At 53.7% G+C, this 18,683-nt stretch overlaps 1 protein-coding gene across 1 annotated transcript in view; it reads right to left on the minus strand.

The window, feature by feature from the left end:
• PLEKHD1 (pleckstrin homology and coiled-coil domain containing D1) overlaps positions 1–15,129 on the minus strand; it is a 34,101-nt gene extending 18,972 nt beyond the window's left edge. Inside the window, exons 1-3 of the mRNA XM_004584604.3 lie at positions 14,712–15,129; positions 397–490; positions 107–196 (exon numbers count right to left, since the gene is read on the minus strand). Coding sequence (XP_004584661.2) covers positions 107–196; positions 397–490; positions 14,712–14,860 — 333 coding nt within the window. The 5' untranslated portion in view covers positions 14,861–15,129. The remainder of the gene's footprint in view (positions 1–106; positions 197–396; positions 491–14,711) is intronic.
• Positions 15,130–18,683: the final 3,554 nt, after the last annotated feature.

Genomic DNA, 18,683 nt, shown 5'->3' on the forward strand with positions numbered 1-18,683 from the left:
CCCAGCTCTGCTCTCCCACCTGCCTCCCACCTCCACCCTCACAGCTTGGGACACCCCACCCCTCCCAGGCCAGGCTGCCCCAGGCAGCAAAGGCAGCTTCACTCACATGGAAGTCCTGGTGGGAGATCTTCATGGCATAGGGCATGCTGGGCTCTTCCTTGGCCTCCACCAGGCAGCCCCCCAGGGGGATGACACCCTGAGAAAGAATCAGAATAAGCTGTCCCCACCCTGCCCAGCTCGGGTCATTCAGAGACCCTAGCTAAGAGCCATAGACCAGAAGTCAGACTTTGCAGCAACAGGCAGCTCCACCACCCCCACCAGTCCCACAGTCTCCTGGCATTCCCTCCATGGCCCTGCTAGCCCTCTCCATGGGGCCCGGGGAAGGGACTCCCTCACCTTGGGATGGATATTGAAGTACTTATTGGTCTCAAAGCTCTTCTTCTCACTCTCAGAGTAGTAAAGTAGAAAGCTCTCTTTGATGATGAAAAACCTGCAGTGGGCAGTGGACAAGGAAACAGTGAGGATCCTTCAGACGCTACGAGCACTCTTGGGGCCCCATACTCATGGTGGAGCTCATGGGGATGCTGGCTTACGCTTGTCCATACCAACTCGCACCCCACATCAGCACAAGGGCCTCCACTGGTTGTGGCCATCCTTCCCCGCAATGCTCATGCACCAGGGCAGTGCAGTGGCAGACCCTGGCCCACTGTCTAGCTCGGGTTACCTCCTTCCCCTGCCCCCACTCATCACCCTTGGCACAGCTGTATAGAGGTTGATCTGTCCCCGAGCACCTTCAGCCCTTCGAGCTATCACCTCCCGGCTCAGGGTCTCCTGAAAGCGTGGAGTGAGGAGTGGAAGAAGCAGGAGGGGAAGAAGCAAGTTGGGTCTTCAGGTGCAGTCACACAGGCCGGCCACCTGTGACCGGTTGCTGCAGCCCTGAAGCCCACACAGGATGAGCTCAGAATTTTCTTGTGTCTCTGACTGTGTCACCACTCTCTTTCCAAACCTCGGGTCACTGTGACTTTAGTCTTTGCAACTGTCCAGAAGCTGACAGTCTTGATGCCAACAGGTGGTGCACATGGCCTGCCCTGGGGACTCTCACTCTTGAATAACTGAGTGCCCTCCACCCAGTGCAAAGCCAGACACAGCACACACACCTGTCTGATGACTGGTGCTGACTATGGCAGACATCACATGGCCCCCTGGGCAAAGTTCCACTGGGCTTTCAAGCAAGTCCCAAAGTTTGGGGTCATCTGGTATGCCTGTCTGCTTCCTCTAGGGCCCCTGCAAGCACGACAGTAGGGGGAAGTCAACAGACTGTGATGACCTGCAAACTGTGTGTGTGTGTGTGTGCGTATGTGTGTCGGGGGGTGGCTGGCGAGCAGGGGTTCAGAGCAAGGTGTGATGGAGCCAGCTGGGACTGGCTCACAGTGGCCAACAACTCTGTCTTCAGTGACAAAGTGCCCGTAACTTGCTATTGGTCATGGTGAAGGATTTACATCATGAAAATAAAATTCTAAAAAACAAGAGCTAGTTGGTAAACCTTTACCAGGGCACCAGTGGTTGAAAGAGCCCTCTTGGGGTCTAAGGGGCCAAAGCTGTGGCGCAACATGTAAAGCTGTAGGTTAAAATGTTGGCATCCTATATAGGCATGGGTTTGAGTCCTGGCTCCACCATTTCTGATCCAGCTCCCTGCTAACAGCCTGGGAAAGCAGCAGAGGATGGCTCAAGTGCCTGGGTCCCTGCACTCATATGGCTGACCCAGAGGAAGTTCTTGGCTCCTGGCTTTGAACTAGCTTAGCTCTGACCACTGTGGTCACTTGGGGAGTGAACCAGCAGATGGAGGATCTCTGTCTCTCCGTGTCTCTGTCTCATTTGCTATTTTTCTATAACTCTACCTTTCAAATAAAGAAATAAATACTTTTAAAAAGATTTATTTATTTTTATTGGAAAGGCAGATCAGATTTACAGAAAGGAGAGAGAGAAAGATCTTCCGTTCAATGGTTCACTCTCAACAACCAGAGCTGAGCTGATCTGAAGCCAGGAGCCAGAAGCCTCTTCTGGGCCTCCCATGCGGTGCAGGGTCCCAAGTCTTTGGGCCATCCTTGACTGTTTTCCCACAGCACAAGCAGGGAGCTAGAAGAGAAGTGGAGAAGCCAAGCCTTGAGCCAGCACCCGTATTGGATCCCAGCTCATGCAAGTTAAGGATTTAACCACTAGATTATTGTGCTGGGCCCAAAAAATAAATACTTTGTAATTTTTTTTTATTTAAAAGGTAGATTTACAGAGAGAACGAAAGAGAAGACTCTCTTCTACTTACTGGTCCATTTCCTAAATTGCAGCAATGACCAAAGTTGAGCTGATCTGAACCCAGGGGTCAGGAGCTTCTTCAGGTCTCCCACATGGATACAGGGGCTCAAGGATTTGGGCCATCCTCTGTTGCTTTACCAGGCCACAAGCAGAGATTGGAAATGAATAACTGGAATACAAACTGGCACCCATATGGGATGCCAGCGTCACAGGGTAGAGGATTAGCATGCTGTACCATTATGCTGGCCCCCAAGAAATAAATCTTAAAAGAAAAAAGAAAAAGTCATGAAGTCAGCAAATTCCTGAAGGTTCCACCCCCACACCATCCTTCGCAAGGCCACAGCTGTCAGCCTGGGACTGCTGCCAGCTGCCCTCCTCCTCTCCCGGCTCTGGGCTTTGGCCTCACGCCTCCCTATTGTCTTCATCTTCACTGATCCTCTCCGTTCAGGCATATAACCAATGCAGTCCCATGGAGCCCAACCTGCTAATGCCAGCTCCTCCCCTGGAACACTTGAAGCCCACCTGCTGCAGAACTATGGTGACATTCTAGGCGTCCCCTGGCCACTCCCAGGGTGGCTACCGCTGCCCTCTAAGAGTGCCTGAGCTCCTAGCTGGGTTCACTGCCTCCTCCACAATGTCTGCAGGGACCAGGACATGGAAACTGGGCTGGTGCATCTATAACAGCCTCCCACCTGCTCTCCATCTGGCTCACCCCTGGGCACCACCCCAGCCCCATGACGCTGGAGTTCCTCTGGCAGCCTGACTTGGCTGTGTACTTGGCACTTGGCACTTACTGCCACACCCTCCTGAAGAGTCTCTAGAGACCAGGGCTGTGAAAGGTAGCCGTCCTCTGCCTGTCCCATGGAACTGCATAGAGTTAAGAGTACGGGCTTTGGGGCCAGACAGACCTTCCATTTCCAGCTGTGGGACTTTGGGGAGCAGTCAGCTCATCACCCTGCACGTCAGTCTCTCCACCAGGAGAATGGGGGTAATGACACCTACCTTAACTAGCCATGGTTAGAACCAAATGCAATTTTATTCATTGCTCTGCCCCCTTCCCAGATGCCCCAGGACAGGGGGAAAGGGTGAGGTGACAGTGACAGGCATCATGGGGCTGCCCTCGGGCCCTCCTCTCCTCCTCCTCTGCTGCCTCATGGCTTCTGAAATCCTGCTGTGGGCTGCATTGTGCCTCATCCCCAGATGAGACTGAATTGGAGGCCAGGTGTTTAGGGATCATGTTGGATGAGGACCTAAGAGGAGGGCCCTAATTCAGCAAAGCCGTGGTCCCCATTTCTGTCTCTGCCTTTCCCTGCTTCTCTCCCTTCTGCTTGCTCTGTTTCTCTCTCCTTCTCCCTCTGCCAGGTGAGGACATACCAAGATGGCAGCCAGCTGTAAGACAGGAAGAGAGCTCTCTTGAGACCAATCCCAGACTCCCAGCCTCAGGACTGTGAGAAATGAACATGAATGGTACCTCGTGGCCTTGGCTGCCTCAGACACATCCCTTCTTGCCTCCCCACCGCTTCCGGAGCCCCACTCCACTCAACAGAGCACAGGCAGGGAGGAACCTGGCTCCTCCAGCTCCAGCCGCAGGTGCACTCTTAGGTTTGCCCAGTGTTCCCCCTGCCTCTGTAAGACAGGGGAATTGGGGCCAGTGCTGTGGTATAGTATACAAAGCTGCCGGCTGTGGCACAGCATCCCCTTTGGGTGTTGGTTCAAACCCTGCTGTACCACTTGCAATCCAGCTTCCTACCAATGCAATTGGGAAAGCAAAAGAAGATAGATCAAGTGCTTGGGCCTCTTTACCCACACGGTAGACCAAGAAGAACCTACTGGCTATAGGCTGGCCCAGCTTGGACGTTTGGGGAGTGAATCAGTGGATTGAAGATCTCTTTCTTCTGTCTCCTCTTCTCTCTGTAACTATGCCTTCCCCACCCCCATCCTTTTTTTTGAAGACTTATTCATTTTTTATTGGAAAGACAGATTTACAGAGAGAATGAGAGACAGAGAGAAACATCTTCCATCCACTGGTGTACTCTCCACATAACCGCAAAGGCCAGAGTTGAGCCTATCTGAAGCCAGGAGCCAGGAATTTCTTCCAGGACTCCCATATGGGTACAGGGTCCTAAGGCTTTAGGCCATCCTCTGCTGCTTACTCATGCCACGAGCAGGGAGCTGGATGGGAAGCGGAACAGGTGGGATACAACCAACGTCCATATGGGATCTTGATGCATGCAACACAAGGAGTAGCCACTTAGCCACTGAGCCATCATGCTGGACCTGTAACTATGCCTTGAAAAAAAAAAAAGGACAGGGTCACTGATGTGGGCCACTTATGTTTTTGAGAGTTGTAGTGACAATTCTCTTACTGAGCCTACAAGTGAACTCCCTCTCTGCACCAGGTGGTGTGGGTAAGAGACAAAACTGCCTTTTCCACAAAACTGGTGGGAGAATGAGGGGTTAGAAAGTGAACGCATGGGCCCGGTGGCATGGCCTAGTGGCTAAAGTCCTTGCCTTAAACGCCCCGGGATCACATATGGGTGCCGGTTCTAATCCCGGCAGCTCCACTTCCCATCCAGCTCCCTGCTTGCGGCCTGGGAAAGCAGTCGAGGACGGCCCAATGCATTGGGACCCTGCACCCGCGTGGGAGACCTGGAAGAGGTTCCTGGTTCTCGGCATCGGATCGGCAAGCACCGGCCCGTTGCGGCTCACTTGGGGAGTGAAACATCGGATGGAAGATCTTCCTCTCTGTCTCTCCTCCTCTCTGTACATCTGGCTTTCCAATAATAATAAAATCTTGAATAAAAAAAAAAAAAGAAAGTGAACGCATGAGCAGATGCTCATAAATGCCACGGAGGAGAATAAAGCAGGAGTTGAGGGGGGAGCACTGGGAGTGATAAGGTATCAGACAGCATGGCCAGGGACGGCCTAATTAAGAAGATGGCCTTGGAAGAGAGGGGTGGTCCAGGCAGAAGAGCCACAGGCACAAGGGTCCTGGGAGAGAAGTGTGCCTGGTTCCAAGAGCAGCTGCAAGGCTGGCAGCAGCTGCATAGATAACACAACAACAGTAACAGCCTGGCTCACTTTCAGCACTGCCCGCAAGCCATTCCTCCACCCAAGCAGTGGCTGCATTTGTGCAGCTAAGTGCATTTGATACTCCCAGTTGACATAAGTGCTCTTTGCATTTTACCAGGGCAAAATGTAGCAGAAAGGTGCCAGCTCTTGCTCAAAGTCATGCTGCTGGTTGGCTCTGAGTTAGAGAGGCAGCCACGAAGGGCTGAGGGCATGAACCCATCTTGCACAGCAGAAGGCTCACCCCTCCTGGCTGCTGTGAGAACAGAGCACTGGGGCCATCATGGCAGGGCAGGAGAGGGCGTTTCCATATGAGCTCCCTACCGTGTGTCATCAGGGATCAAGAGAAGAGCCAGTGGCTAGAGGCAAGCAAAGTCCTCAGCATTTGCCTGAACAGAGGATGTATTCCCAAACGTCACATCCCTGCATCTCTGTGCATGTCCTCTGGGAGGGGCAAAGGGAGAAGGATGTCCAGGGAAGCCTATTGCCCTGTGCTGGCAGCAGGGCCCTCTGGGGGGCTGCAGAGAATGGAAGGGCCTGCTGCCATACACAGTGTGCATACTGCACTTGGGCCCAGCTCCAGCCATGCTCAGCTTGGCTTGCGAAGTGAGCAGAAGAAACCAGCACAGACCTGGAGAAAGACAACAGCCAGCCTGGCTGGCAGGGCTGAGCCCCTTGTTAGTTCACCCCTAACCGGCCACACTGGCTCTTTGATGGCCATGGATCCAGCTGACGTTTCTCAGCTTCTTCCCTGCAGCTGGGGGCCCAGAACCAGGAGTCCTGCACAGGGCCCCTCATTCTCTCATCCCTTCCCCCAAAGCTCCATTCTTCTAAAACACTCTCATTCTGACCAGAAGTCAGGAGCCGCTCCTGAACTCAGCCAAGCTGGGTTGCATATGCAAGAGTTGGGGTTGTCACTATTTATTAAAATGGTTTTTAAAATATTTATTTATTGAAGAGAGGGAGAGAAATCTTCCATCTACTGGTTCACTTTCCAAATGGCCACAACAGACAGGGATGGGTCAGGTGGAAGCCAAGAGCCTGGAAGCGCATTTGGGTCTCCCTCATCAATGGCAGAAAGCCGAGTACTTGGCCATTATCTGACATCTCCCAAGTGCATTAGCAGGGATCTATGCAAAGCCCATCTAGGACAGAGTGGAACTGGGGCTGGGAATGCATGGATCATAGTCCCTACTCCTGCTCCTCACAGACACTGTCTAGAAAGTTGCTCCCCCCCGACAAACAGATGGACCAAAGTAGCCTAGGTGATAAGGCTGGGGTGGCCAAGGACTAGAGCTCCTCCACTTCCCAATGATGTGATAGAACAAGTTAATTAGTCCTCTAAGGCCTTGAACTTCTCACATGCAACCTGAGGACAGTAATGGGATCAATAGCTCAGTACACAGGTGAGTCTGCTCGCCTAATGACTTTGAATAGAAGCAGGTGCAGGTTTTTGGGTCAACAGTGAGTCACACTAGGATGCTAGCATCTCAGGTCAAAACACCTGGTTTGAGTTTTGACTCCTCTGCTTCTGATCCAGCTTCCTGCTGGTGTGCGTTCTGGAAGGCAGCGGGTGATGGCTCAAGGAGTTGGGTTCCTGGCCCACTCATATGAGAAATCCACCTGGAGGTCTAGGCTCCTGACTTGGACATATCCCAGCTCTGACTGTTGCAGGCACGAAGGGAGGGACTCAATGGATGGGAGAGCTCACTCTCCGTTTCATAAGTAAAAATGAAAGAGAGAGAGAGAGAGAGAGATTGGACACACAGAACAAACTAGCATAGCAGGAGTTCCTATCCACTGATTCACTCTCCAAATGCCCACAGTGGTCAGGGCTGGACAGAGGCCAAGGTCAGGAACCAGGAACTCAATCTAAGTCTCCCACATGGGTGACAAGAACTCAACCTCTTGCTGCTGCCTCCCTGTCCTCCAAGCAGCAGACCCCTTCCTGGGTCTACCCTCCTCCTGGTAATACTCTTCCCTCTTTCCAGGCTCCCACATTAGCTCTGGGAGAAGCTTCTTTGAGTCTTTTCCCAATGGATTATGGTGACACCTGGGGAGAAAATGTGACGTTCATGTAAGAGGTTGATACCAGCGCTGGCTGGCTCTTCTCTGGTCTCAAAGAATGTATTTCATGGCCACTGCTATGGTGCAGTGGGCGAAGCTACTGCCAGTAACAGCAGCATCCCATAGAAAGGTTCCAGTCCCAGCTGCTCCAAACCCCTGCTAATGCATCTGAGAGGGTAGAAGAAGATGGCCCCAGTGCTTGGGATCCTGCTATCCACAAATTTTCACCTCTAGCTTAAGGGCCCCTTGCAAAGTGCCAAGACATTCGCTTTCCTAAGTGTTTTATTGACATCATCGTGTTTCAATTCCTCACAACTCTCAGGAATGAAGTGTGGAAGCTTTATCTGGTGAGGAAACTGAGGCGCTACATATAGTAAGCAGTTGTTACGTGCAAACGTGGAACTCGGAGATCTCCATAGACAAAGTCCACGTTCTCAACTGTGTTGGTCCCTCCTCCTCCCATGACTTGGAAGGACTTGTCTTCCCAGAGCTTGTCTCTGTAGGTGACTGCTGTATCACCTGGTATAGCTACACGCAATGCCAGACCCTGGCATTTAGTGCTTTACCTTCAGGATGCTTATAGCTGAATGTAGGAGGGAAAACGCAGGCATCAATAATGCAACAGATAGCTATTGTTTACCAAGCTGTTGCTTTGTGCCACGCAGTATTACAGGAATGACATTGAAAAAAAACCCAGAATGTAACTGTGTCACATAATACAATGTAATTAATGAAGTTAAATAATAAAAAAAAAAAAGAAAAAAAAACCCAGATATTTATTTATTCGTCTGAAAGACAGAATGGACAAGAATGAGAGTGAGAGCAAGAAAGAGAGAATGAGAATTTTCCATTCACTGGTTCACTCCCCAAACGGCAACAGTTGAAGCCAGGAGCCAGGAATTCTATCCTGGTCTCCCACGTAGGTGGCAGAAGCCCAAGTCCTTGGGCCATCTTGTGCTACCTTCCCAGGCACATCAGCAGGAAGTTGGATTAGAAGTAGAGTTGCTGGCTCTTGAACCAGCACTTGGAAATGCAATGCTGGCATCGCAACTGTTGGCGTAAGTCCCCGGACCACCAGACTAACTCCAACAGGACTGAATTCATTCACTCCTCAGAGGAGGCAGATGAGGAAATGGGGCAGAGAGAAGTTAAGTAACATGTCCCAGATTGCACAGTTGGTAAATAGAGGAGCTAGGATAACTGGAAAGTGCCAGGATTGGGGCAACATTGCAGAGCACCCTGCAACATGGCTGGGCCCTTCTGGGCATGCAAGCCAATGCTGTGAAGCATCAGAGAGCATCAGAGAGGTTTGTGTGAGGAGCCAGAAGAAGCAGACAGGGAGGAATGAGTGGTTTAGAGATTAGCTGAAGAATCCTTGACAGGAGGTGACATTAAAACAGAGTTTGGGGGCCCAGCAGCATGGCTTAGCGGCTAAAGTCCTTGCCTTGAATGCCCCGGGATCACATATGGCTGCCAGTTCTAATCCCGGCAGCTCCACTTCCCATCCGGCTCCCTGCTTGTGGCCTGGGAATGCAGCTGAGGATGGCCCAAAGCTTTGGGACCCTGCACCCGCGTGGGAGACCTGGAAGAGGTTCCTGGTTCCCGGCTTCGGATCAGCGCAGCACCGGCTGATGCACTCACGTGGGGAGTGAATCATCGGACAGAAGATCTTCCTCTCTGTCTCTCCTCTCTGTATATCTGACTTTGTAATAAAAATAAATAAATATTTTTTAAAAAATCAGTTTGGAAGAATGAATAGGAGTATCTTGGGGGTTTGGGAGGAAGTGGAAGGGACAGACATGTTCCAGTCAATGGGAACAGCACATGCAAAGAATAGCATGTCCAAGGTTATGGAAATATGGTAGGTTCATTGCTGACAAGTGCAAAAGGGTTGATCTATAGGCAGGGAGAGAGTGCAGGAGGGGTGGGTTAAGGCCAGAGAGAAAAGCGAGACCTGAGCAGGGCATGGGAGGTCCTTGCAAAGAGACCAGGCCTGTGCAAGGACAGCTGGGGGAGCCCTTGGTGGGTTTTCAGCAGGACACTTATGAAGTTAAATCGTAGTTTTAGACAGAGGAAGGAGGGTCTTGAGGGGTCCATGCAAAACAAATGGGAAAATCAGAGCTACTGAGAAATAAAGTCAGCAGGTCTTGTTGAATAATTAGACGAGGGCAAGGTGAACAGTCTGACACCATGGCGAAGACTTTTACTTGAGTGACAGGATGGACATTAGTGCTCTCCAACAAGAACTAAGGACCCCCAGGTGCCAACAGGTTTCTCTTCTCTACTACTGTTGTATGTATCCTTTAAAAACATTTGTGTTTGGGCCCGGCACAGTAGCCTAGCAGCTAAAGTCCTCACCTTGTATGCACTGGGATCCCATATGGGCACTGTTTTGTATCCTGGCTGCTCCACTTCCCATCCAGCTCCCTCCTTGTGGCCTGGGAAAGCAGTCAAGGATAGCCCAAAGCCTTGGGACCCTGCACCTACGTGGGAGACCTGAAAGAGCTCCTGGCTCCTGGCTTCGGATTGGCTTAGCTCCAGCCGTTGTGGTCACTTGAGGAGTGAACCATCGGATGGAAGATCTTCCTCTCTGTCTCTCCTCCTCTTTGTATAGCTCTCTTTCCAATAAAAATAAATTTTGAAAAAGAAAAGTTAAAAAAATATTTATCTGTTTTTACTGGAAAGGCCGATACACAGAGAGAAGAGACACAGAGATTCACTCCCCAAGTGGCTAAAACAGTCAGAGCTGAGCTGATCTGAAGCCAGAAGCCAGGAGCTTCCTCCAGATCTCCCATGTGGACACAGGCTCCCAAGGCCTTGGGCCATCTTCCACTGCCCTCCCAAGCAGGGAACTCGATGGGAAGTGGAGCAGCTGGGACATGACCGACGCCCTAATGGGATCCCAGCACATGCAAGGTGAAGACTTCAGCCACTAGGCCATCGCATGGGGCCTGGAGAAAGGCCTTCAGTGCTGGCAGGTGCAAACGTCAAATCTGGGAGCAGGAGCTGCAGAAGGGCTTGAGATAAAAGAGGGAGAGAGATTTGAAGTTGAAGGAAATTCTTGAGGACAGTGGGAAGGAGGAGGAAGGGGGTGCTGAGGAGGGAAGATCCTGGGGAAGGGGTGAGAGTCTGGGCCCCAAACACGCCATCATGTCTGGGGTCTGGACAGCTCGAGAAACCAGGGAGCTAAGACTCAGCTTGAGCGTGTTTGTGCACACAGAGCCGAGCCTCTTTCATTTCATGGCACCTCTGTGTTCTCTCCCTGGAGGTGAGCAATGTGTTGAGTCCCCACCTGGGGTTGTGCAATAAGGTCCACCCGCATGGATGACAAAGACACACAGGAGGGGTCAGGGTTCAGAACCTCCTGGGGCCAGCAGAAACCCGAAGTCACCATGCAACTTCCTCAGGACAGGGGAGCTGATCCAGATGCTTAGTGTACCTCGTTTCGTGTGGATGCCTGAGCTTTCCATGGGACATGCAGCCTGGGCCTCTCTCTCTCCAGGAACAAACTTCCAGAAGAGGCCCAGCACCCAGCCTCCCAAGCCCCTCAGGGAAGCGGGCGGTGAATAGGAGTGTGGGGCTGGCACCAGGAAGGCCAGTTTATCAGATATGTCCTTTTCAGGAGTGACAGGAGAAAGGCAGAAACAAGAGCCCACTGTGTCCCTGGAGCCTCACTGTGTGTCTTTTTTTTGTCCCACCTGGGCGGCCTGGTTGACTCTTCCTGGCTCAGGCTGCTTGTCTGGCACCAGGAAGGCTACCTGGGAGGCACCCGTGCCCACAGATATGGCCAAATTCAAGGGTCCTTGAGGTGTTTTCAGCAGAATTGTCCAAACCATATGGCAAAAAGCACAGAAGTGCTGATTGACAGAGCTGGAGAGCTGGCAACTGCACAACCTGATGTCCACTGCCTGGTGGTACGCTCTAGGCCTTTCTGGAACTATCCGCTGAAAAGCCGCATCTGCTCCACCCTGGTCATGCAGCTGACCTAGAACTTTCCCCCATACCCACAGATGCTCTCAAAAGACATCGCTTATTTTTTATTTTTAAAAAGATTTGTTTTATTTTTGTTTAATTTATATTCGAAAGATAGAGCTACAGAGAGGAGAGACAGAGATCTTCCACCTGCCGGTTCACTTGCCCAAACAGCCACAAAAGCTCAGCCAATCTGAAGCCAGGGGTTTGCCATGCATGTGCAGGAGTCCAAGGACTTGAGCCATCTCCCACTGTTTTCCCTGACAGGGGGCTGAATGGGAAATGGAGCAGCCAGGATACGAACTGGCATCCAAGTGGGCTGCCAGTGGCTCAGGCCGAGGCTTAGTAGGCTATACCGAGGTGCTGGCGCCAAAAAGACACCACGTATCTTTTAAAGTTATTTATTTTGAGCTTATTTGAAACACAGAAAGACAAAGAGGAAGAAAAATCTTCCTCGCATTGATTCATACCCTAAAGGCTTGCAACAGCCAGGAATAGACCAGGTCAAAGGCAGGAAGTAGTACCAGCAGCCTGGCCCTAAACCCCTCTGAGAAGAAAGTCCTCCCCCTAAACATTTTTGGCTTGGTGACAGCCATCTGCAAAGAGCCTCAGTCGGTGCAGGTTTGAGATTTGGGGACACGTGGCCCCTGTCTCAGAACGGGTTTAGCTGGGACTTAGCACCTGCAGCGCCATGGCGGAGGGCAGCCATCAACCTCACCCTCTGCACGCCTCTTCCCAGTCCACTCACCTCTGCTAATCAAGGCTTTTGGTTGCTGTAGGTAACAGCTTCCGCCTGTTGAGTGCTCCAGCCTGGGGAAGGCATTGGGGGGTTGGGACTGGGAGGAGCTGGAGGCAGAGACACTAAGACTGACCCACAGGGGAAGAGGTTTTCTGGAACCCAGCTGGCTGCAGCCGGTTCTGTCCTGCCACTGGCTATTTATGCAGCACCGAGCCTCCACAGACCCCCTCCCCTGGGCCACCCCAGCCAGGCATCGATCGCCCTAATGGCAAGACTCTGCAATGGCCAGCCTCCGCTGCCCTGTCCCCAAGCTTTCCTGTGGCTGCTGACCAGCTCAGGTTCAGACACTCCCCTTCACAAATGGAAATGGGGGTCCAGGGGGTCCTGCTGGAAAGCAAGAGGGGTTGCTCTGAGCCTCATGTCTCCCCCACCCACCCACCCACTCTCCAGAGCCTCCGTGGGTGGCTCTGTGGATGACCCAAGGCTAAGAGGGGAGTGTGGGATGTCACCTCTTTCCTGAGCCCCAGGAAACAAGGATGGTAGCTGTCAAGTAGCTATAAGAGATGGGAACACAGGGAGCTGGGAGACTGGACTCAGAGCTGTATTTGAGGAGCAAGTACATTTGTTGGCCCTGGATGGTTTTGGGGGTGATTCCTGGGATAGGAGGGGGCCCTATAGCTCTCCAGTCTCCCTCACCTTCACCTTGGGTGTGTCTTTAGCTGGGAGGGTTACGTCGACACTTCCCAGCTTTGGATCCAACTGCGGCTAATGGGGCCAGGTCCACCCGGTACCTGCACGGTGAGGGAAGGCAGGAGGGATACCTTAGGGAGGAAGGGCAAGTCATGGACACTTGGCATTTCCTTGGGGGCTGCCATTAAGTGAAAATGCCTGGTATGAAGAATGATGGATGACAGGGTTCAGGGTCATGCCAGACCCCACAGAGCAGAAGTACTGGCTGCCTGGGGTAGCAGAGGCAGAGGAAGTAGGGGGTGGGGTGGAGAGGAGTCTCCTGCTGAAGCTCCTGGGATCTCCAGGTTGCCTTCCCAGTGCTGCTTGAGGGCCCTGCTAGAGACAGGGCTGGCCCCTCAGTGCACCTTGGAGGCTCCAGCTCCATGAGCAGTGCCTGGATGCCTGTCACACACTCTTCCCACTGCCCCAGCCTCTGCTGGAAAGATCAGAGCTAAGCTTAACTGTGGGGGACCTCAAGGGGCCTGTATCCCATTAAATCCCAGGGAGAAGGCTGTCAGAAGTAACCACAGCACACGCATGCACCCAGCTGTGTAAAATCTGAAAGGCACTCCAAAGCTCCATTTGTTCTGCGGTCTCACAGAAATATTTAATTATTCATCAAGACAGAGCCCCAGAGCTAACCACTCCTACTCCCCTGTGAGCCTCAGAACCCTGCCTCTCCCGCCCCTGCGCAGGACCACACTCGTGCTGTGGGGCGGGGGACTCGGGGTATCCAGATGAACCCCTGATTTCCTGGGTGAGCCACAGAGTCCAGGTTCCGGAGGGCACATAAGTTCCCCCTTATCCACACCTCGCAGCCCCATTTGTAAGGGCAAAGCCACTAGTGGCTGCTTGGGAATCTCCTCAGAGTTGGGGATCAGGAAGCTGGTGTTTAAGCACAAGGTGGGGGCAGAGCAGTCCCTTCAAAGGATCCACCCCTGCCTGACTGATTGCTTGTCCACTCCCCGCTGCTCCCAGCAGCCCTACACCTGGCCCATGTAACAAATATCCACACAGTGGTTAAGAGGCTGCTTGGAATGTCTGGGTTCCAATCCCAGCTCCAGCGCCCCACAAATGTGTGTGCACCCTAGGAAGCAGGTGGTGGCTCCAAGACCTGGGGCCCTGCCACCTATGTGGGAGACCTGGATGACAACCCTGGCTCGTGGCTTCAGCTTGCCTCAGCCAGCTGTTGGGGCATTTGGGAAGTGAACCAGCAGACAGATGAAGATCTCTCTCTATGCTTTTCAAATAACACAAGCAAGTCAATAATTATAGACATGAATTACAAATAATTGCATGTAATCACATATAATTATACGCAATTACAAATGTTTATTTGCTTATTTGTGTTAATTTATTTATTATTGATTTCAGCGTCAGAGATCGCAGCCTTGCAAAAGAAGCCGACCCAGTGTTGGGAGGGGTTTCCCGCCCATCAGGGGAGGGAGCTGGCACCGGTGTCCCGGGAGGAGACCATCTCAGACTGGAAGATGGGTTTGACCCTCCACGGTAGATTGCTGTTTCCAACCTGGCCCAGCCGGGCCCTAGGCACAGTCATTCGCATCTCTTCAGCCCACCAGTGCGTGGCCCGCTGCGGGACCCCGGGTTCCTTCTCCAGGCCAGCGGCCCACCCCACGTCTCCCAGCCCTCGCGCCTGGACGTCCCCAACCCGACTAAGAACTAGGGACAGCCTTCGTAGAGTGGAAACGGGGCAGGTCAAGGTCACGGCGTAGTAGTGGGGAAGCAGAGGCTGGGGGGGACGTTCTCAGCCCCCCGGGCAGGGGGCTCCCGGTGGTCCTCTCGGGGCCGCAAGACACACACTCACCGCCGGGACCACTTGGCCGAGGACCTCCCGAAGGGCCGTTTCCACAGCACCCCGTAGAGCTGCACTTTGGTGCTGATATCCAGCGCGTCGGAGTCGGCCTGCTCCAGGGACGGCGACGGCGACACCGAGTTGGACTTGGACGTGAACATACTGCCTCAGCGGGGCTGCCCTCGGCCCAGCCTGGCCCTCCACTGAGGCCGGCAGGGACAGGGCGGGCGGCTGGTGGCCGTGGACAAGTGGCTTCTGCTGGGGTCTCGGGGCACCGTCGGGGATGCGTCCCAGCGAGCTGTGGCCCCGCGTGGCCCCGGCCGGGAGCTGCCGCATCCAAACGCGAGGGGGAAGCGAGTGCGCTCTAGGGCGAGCGGGGCGCGCAACCCACGGCTCCTACTCAGGTTTGGGATTGCGGCGCGCCCAGCGGGAACTGGGCGGGAGGGTGGCTCAGCCTCGGGCGCGCAGCATCATCCCCCGCCCCATTTACTCCCTCCTCCCCTCCCCCCCGTGACAGCCCCAATTCTGGTGGCCCCGATTGGCTGGGAGTGGCAGGTGAGCCGGCGGGAGGCAGGCTTGGAGCGCCAATCAGGATGGGCGCCGGCTGCGGAGCTGGACTCCGTGCGCCCGGAAGGTCCTGGCGGGTCTCCCCCTCCCCCGGGCCCGGGGATTTGCCCACAGACCTCCCTGTCCCCAACCTCAAGGGTCTTTGCCCCACCCCAGGTTCTCTGTGGTGGTGCGGAGCCTAGGCGGGGCGGGGGGTGGGTCGTCGGAGGATGCGTGTGTTTGGTGATGGGCTGGGGCCAGGGGCTTGGTTAGACTTGGGTAAGTGCCCACAGGCCCGCCCCAAGGAGAGCCGCCCCGCCCCGCCCCGCTCCGCTCCTCCCGCGGTTTCGCTTCGCGCAGCCGCCTGGTCGGGATTGGATTTCTCTTCCCGGAACTGGACAGTCTGTGTCGACATTTGGCACTCGCTGCCAATCTGGAACCGTCAATGCGGCTCGTGTTCTGATTTATTCCCTGTGCTCCTGGGTCGTGTTCCCTGGGTTAGGTACTCTGCCGCTTCCGCTCCCCGCCTCCAGGTCGGGCTCTGCCGGTCCCCTGCCCCTCTCGGCAGGTGGAAGCACGGGGTTCCTGGGGCAGGAGACCACCCGGACCAGCCCGCACGCCCCAGCCACCTTATTCCAAAGGGGGGAGCCAGGGCTCACACGTGCCCATGGAGCAGCCACTGGCGGGCGATCTGGAGGGAAAGCGTAAACACACCTTTGAGCAGCTCACAACACTTAATTCACTTGCCCCAATGAGGCATTCACTTTTCCCCCCAGAAAGTTCGTAGGAAATAGATCAAAAGTGAGTTCTATTTTGGTGTGAAAATATTTCGCAAGCCACCCAGACAAGGGTTCTTCAAAATGTTTGTGAAAAATACATGGTTGGAGCAAACGGATGGGGTATACCTGTTGTCTTACCTTCCTGGCTCTTGCAGGCCCTCAGGAGTTTCTGCCAGGATCTCACTTTGAATGTAGTTAAGGAATGTAGTTAAGAAGGGGGACCTTCCAGGGGGGCTTCCTGAGTCTCCATCCAGAGGGGCTATCTGCCTGGGGGTGGGTCTCTCACGGCTGGGGGTTCTCTGCAGCACACCCCAGGACGCAGCTGGACACTGGACTCCAAGTGGGAGGAAAGGAGCTGGAAGATAATGATGGTGAGCGCCCAGGGGTGGGTTCCAAGGGGATATTTCATGTTTGTGCCTATTTTGGGGAATCTTATTTGTTTTTCCAAGATGGTGAAATATTAGGAGTGATGAGGAAAATTTGAGTTGCCGAGCGGGGTGGGGAGCGGGAGTGGGGAAAGCACGGTAAGGCAGGTTTTTGACCTTGCAGGTGAATAAATCCTGTCTCCAGTGCCTGTGCTCTGGACTCCAGCTTCCTGCTAAAGCGTGCCCTGGGAGGCAGCAGGGGATTGCTCCAGGGACTGAGTTCCTTCCCCCTGGAGGGAGCCCTAGACTGAGCGCCTAGCCCCTGGCCCAGGCCTGGCTGTTGCTAGCATCCCGGGAGTGACCTGGCTGGTAGAGAGGTCTCTGTCTCTCACTGTCTCTACCTCTCAAATAAATGTTTAAAATAAGGCTTTTTTTTTTCTTAAATTCTGCCATGTGATGAAGAGGCAGAGAGAAGAGGATTGACTCCACTGACAGCTGCTGGCCACACAAAAAGAAGTATTTCACATTTGTGAATGTGTGCAGACACCAAGGCAACTGCTACATCTGTCCTTGCCCCTGTCCTAGCAAGCCCATCAGCAGACATGTTCTTCTAGGGACAGTCCTCCGGACCCAGGGCTGTCCTCACCCCATGTCACACCGGGACCCAGGGCTGTCCTCACCCCGGGTCACACCGGGACCCAGGGCTGTCCTCACTCCATGTTGTACCGCTAGCATAAGCAACCATGTTTCCTTCCCCATGTTACGTGATGCAGATGCCCTGGGTTTATGGGGACAGACATCTCAGTGCTGTTTTGGCCCTTTTCTGGCTAGCATATAAAAAGGCTTGATACACCTTCCTATTTCTGAGCCTCTCTTGGTCTCAAGAAACCTGAGGGGGTAGAGTGTGCTCATCGCGGGCAGGGGGACAGGAAGGGAGTTGTGATGAATGTGAGGCACGTGTAAGCACAAGCAGGTGCCCTTCACGGGAAGGTGGTGGCAGAGGAATCTCACCTGCTCTGGACCTCGGGGGTAGCTGCAGGTTGCATTCCCAGGGCAGGAGCAGTGCAGGCTCTGGCTGCAGCACATGGCAGGGAGGTTGACTCCGGGCAGCCTGGGGACAGTCGCAGCGTCCCGCTCAGGCCACCTCCTCCAAAGCGTGCTTTAGGGTTTTGTTCCTGGAAGCCTCCTTGTAGCCCAGGCTCTCTATGCCACCCTCCCCCCACCATTCATTTCAATAAATTCATTCCTTTTCTGCTGAATCAGGTCAGTGGTGGCCTGGGCTGCTTGTGGTAACTAGCCAAGAGCAGAGACCAGAGCGGAGCACCGGAGATAGGCAGGCTGCCCGCTGTCTTCCAGAAGTCCTCTCCCAGGGCTGAGAGAGCCCACCTGATCCTGGGGCAGGCTCTGGGGCTCTCAGAGCAGACGTGGGTACAGGTTTTTCTCTGATTAACAGAGAGGATCCAGTCCTTGCCTGCCCCCTCTACATGCCAAGTGCCTAAAGAGACTTTAGCTAACAGGTGAAGGCTCTGCCATTTGCAGCCATTTGAGGTTAGCAGTGTGTCGGATGGGCCTGGGGAGACTTGTGTGCCTTCTGTCCCCCTGCATGAACCAGTCTAGAGCTGCCAGGTCAGGTCAGCCCTGCAAGAAGCCCACTGTGCTTCCCCAGCTGGCGGGAGTGCTGGCTGTTTGGCTGATAGTTCTGCTGAAGACAAAACAAGCCAAGTGCCCACCTAGCCGCTGCCCTGATCAAGTGCGTCAGGGCTGCCTGGTCTTATCTGGAACCACAAGACAGCAGTCAGGCCTGGCTGGAGCCACTGTGGCAGCCCCCGCTGTGTGTGGTGTGTCCCCCAGGGGTGCCTGTGTCAGAGGTTTGGCTCTCCATGGGTGGGGGTGAGGACCTCAACAAGGTGAGCCTCGAAGGAGGTCCTCGGGTCATTCAAAAGCATTATCAAAGTAGGCTTCCTAAGGATCTTGTGACATTGAGCCAGTACAGTGTGGCTTCCTGTAGGGTGATGCTCCTGCTATCACCATTGGCCATGAAGCGACAGTCAAGAGCAGGGGAGTGGGGTTCTTGCAGGGCCAACTCCCAAACTGTGAGTTAAACAAACCTTTAAAATGCTGGCCTATCATTACAGCAATGAGAAACTCAAGTGCAAGATGTCACTTTGGTTTCCTTTGCACTAGACTGGACTTCAAAAGTTGGTGGAATAAGGGAATTAAAAGATTTTGCTGCAACTAGAAAAAAAACTCCATGCCTAGTCTTTTTGTAATTTGCATTTTTCCATGAACTTTTA

Source organism: Ochotona princeps, chromosome 26 (assembly GCF_030435755.1).
Source record: "Ochotona princeps isolate mOchPri1 chromosome 26, mOchPri1.hap1, whole genome shotgun sequence".
Lineage (NCBI taxonomy): Eukaryota > Metazoa > Chordata > Mammalia > Lagomorpha > Ochotonidae > Ochotona > Ochotona princeps.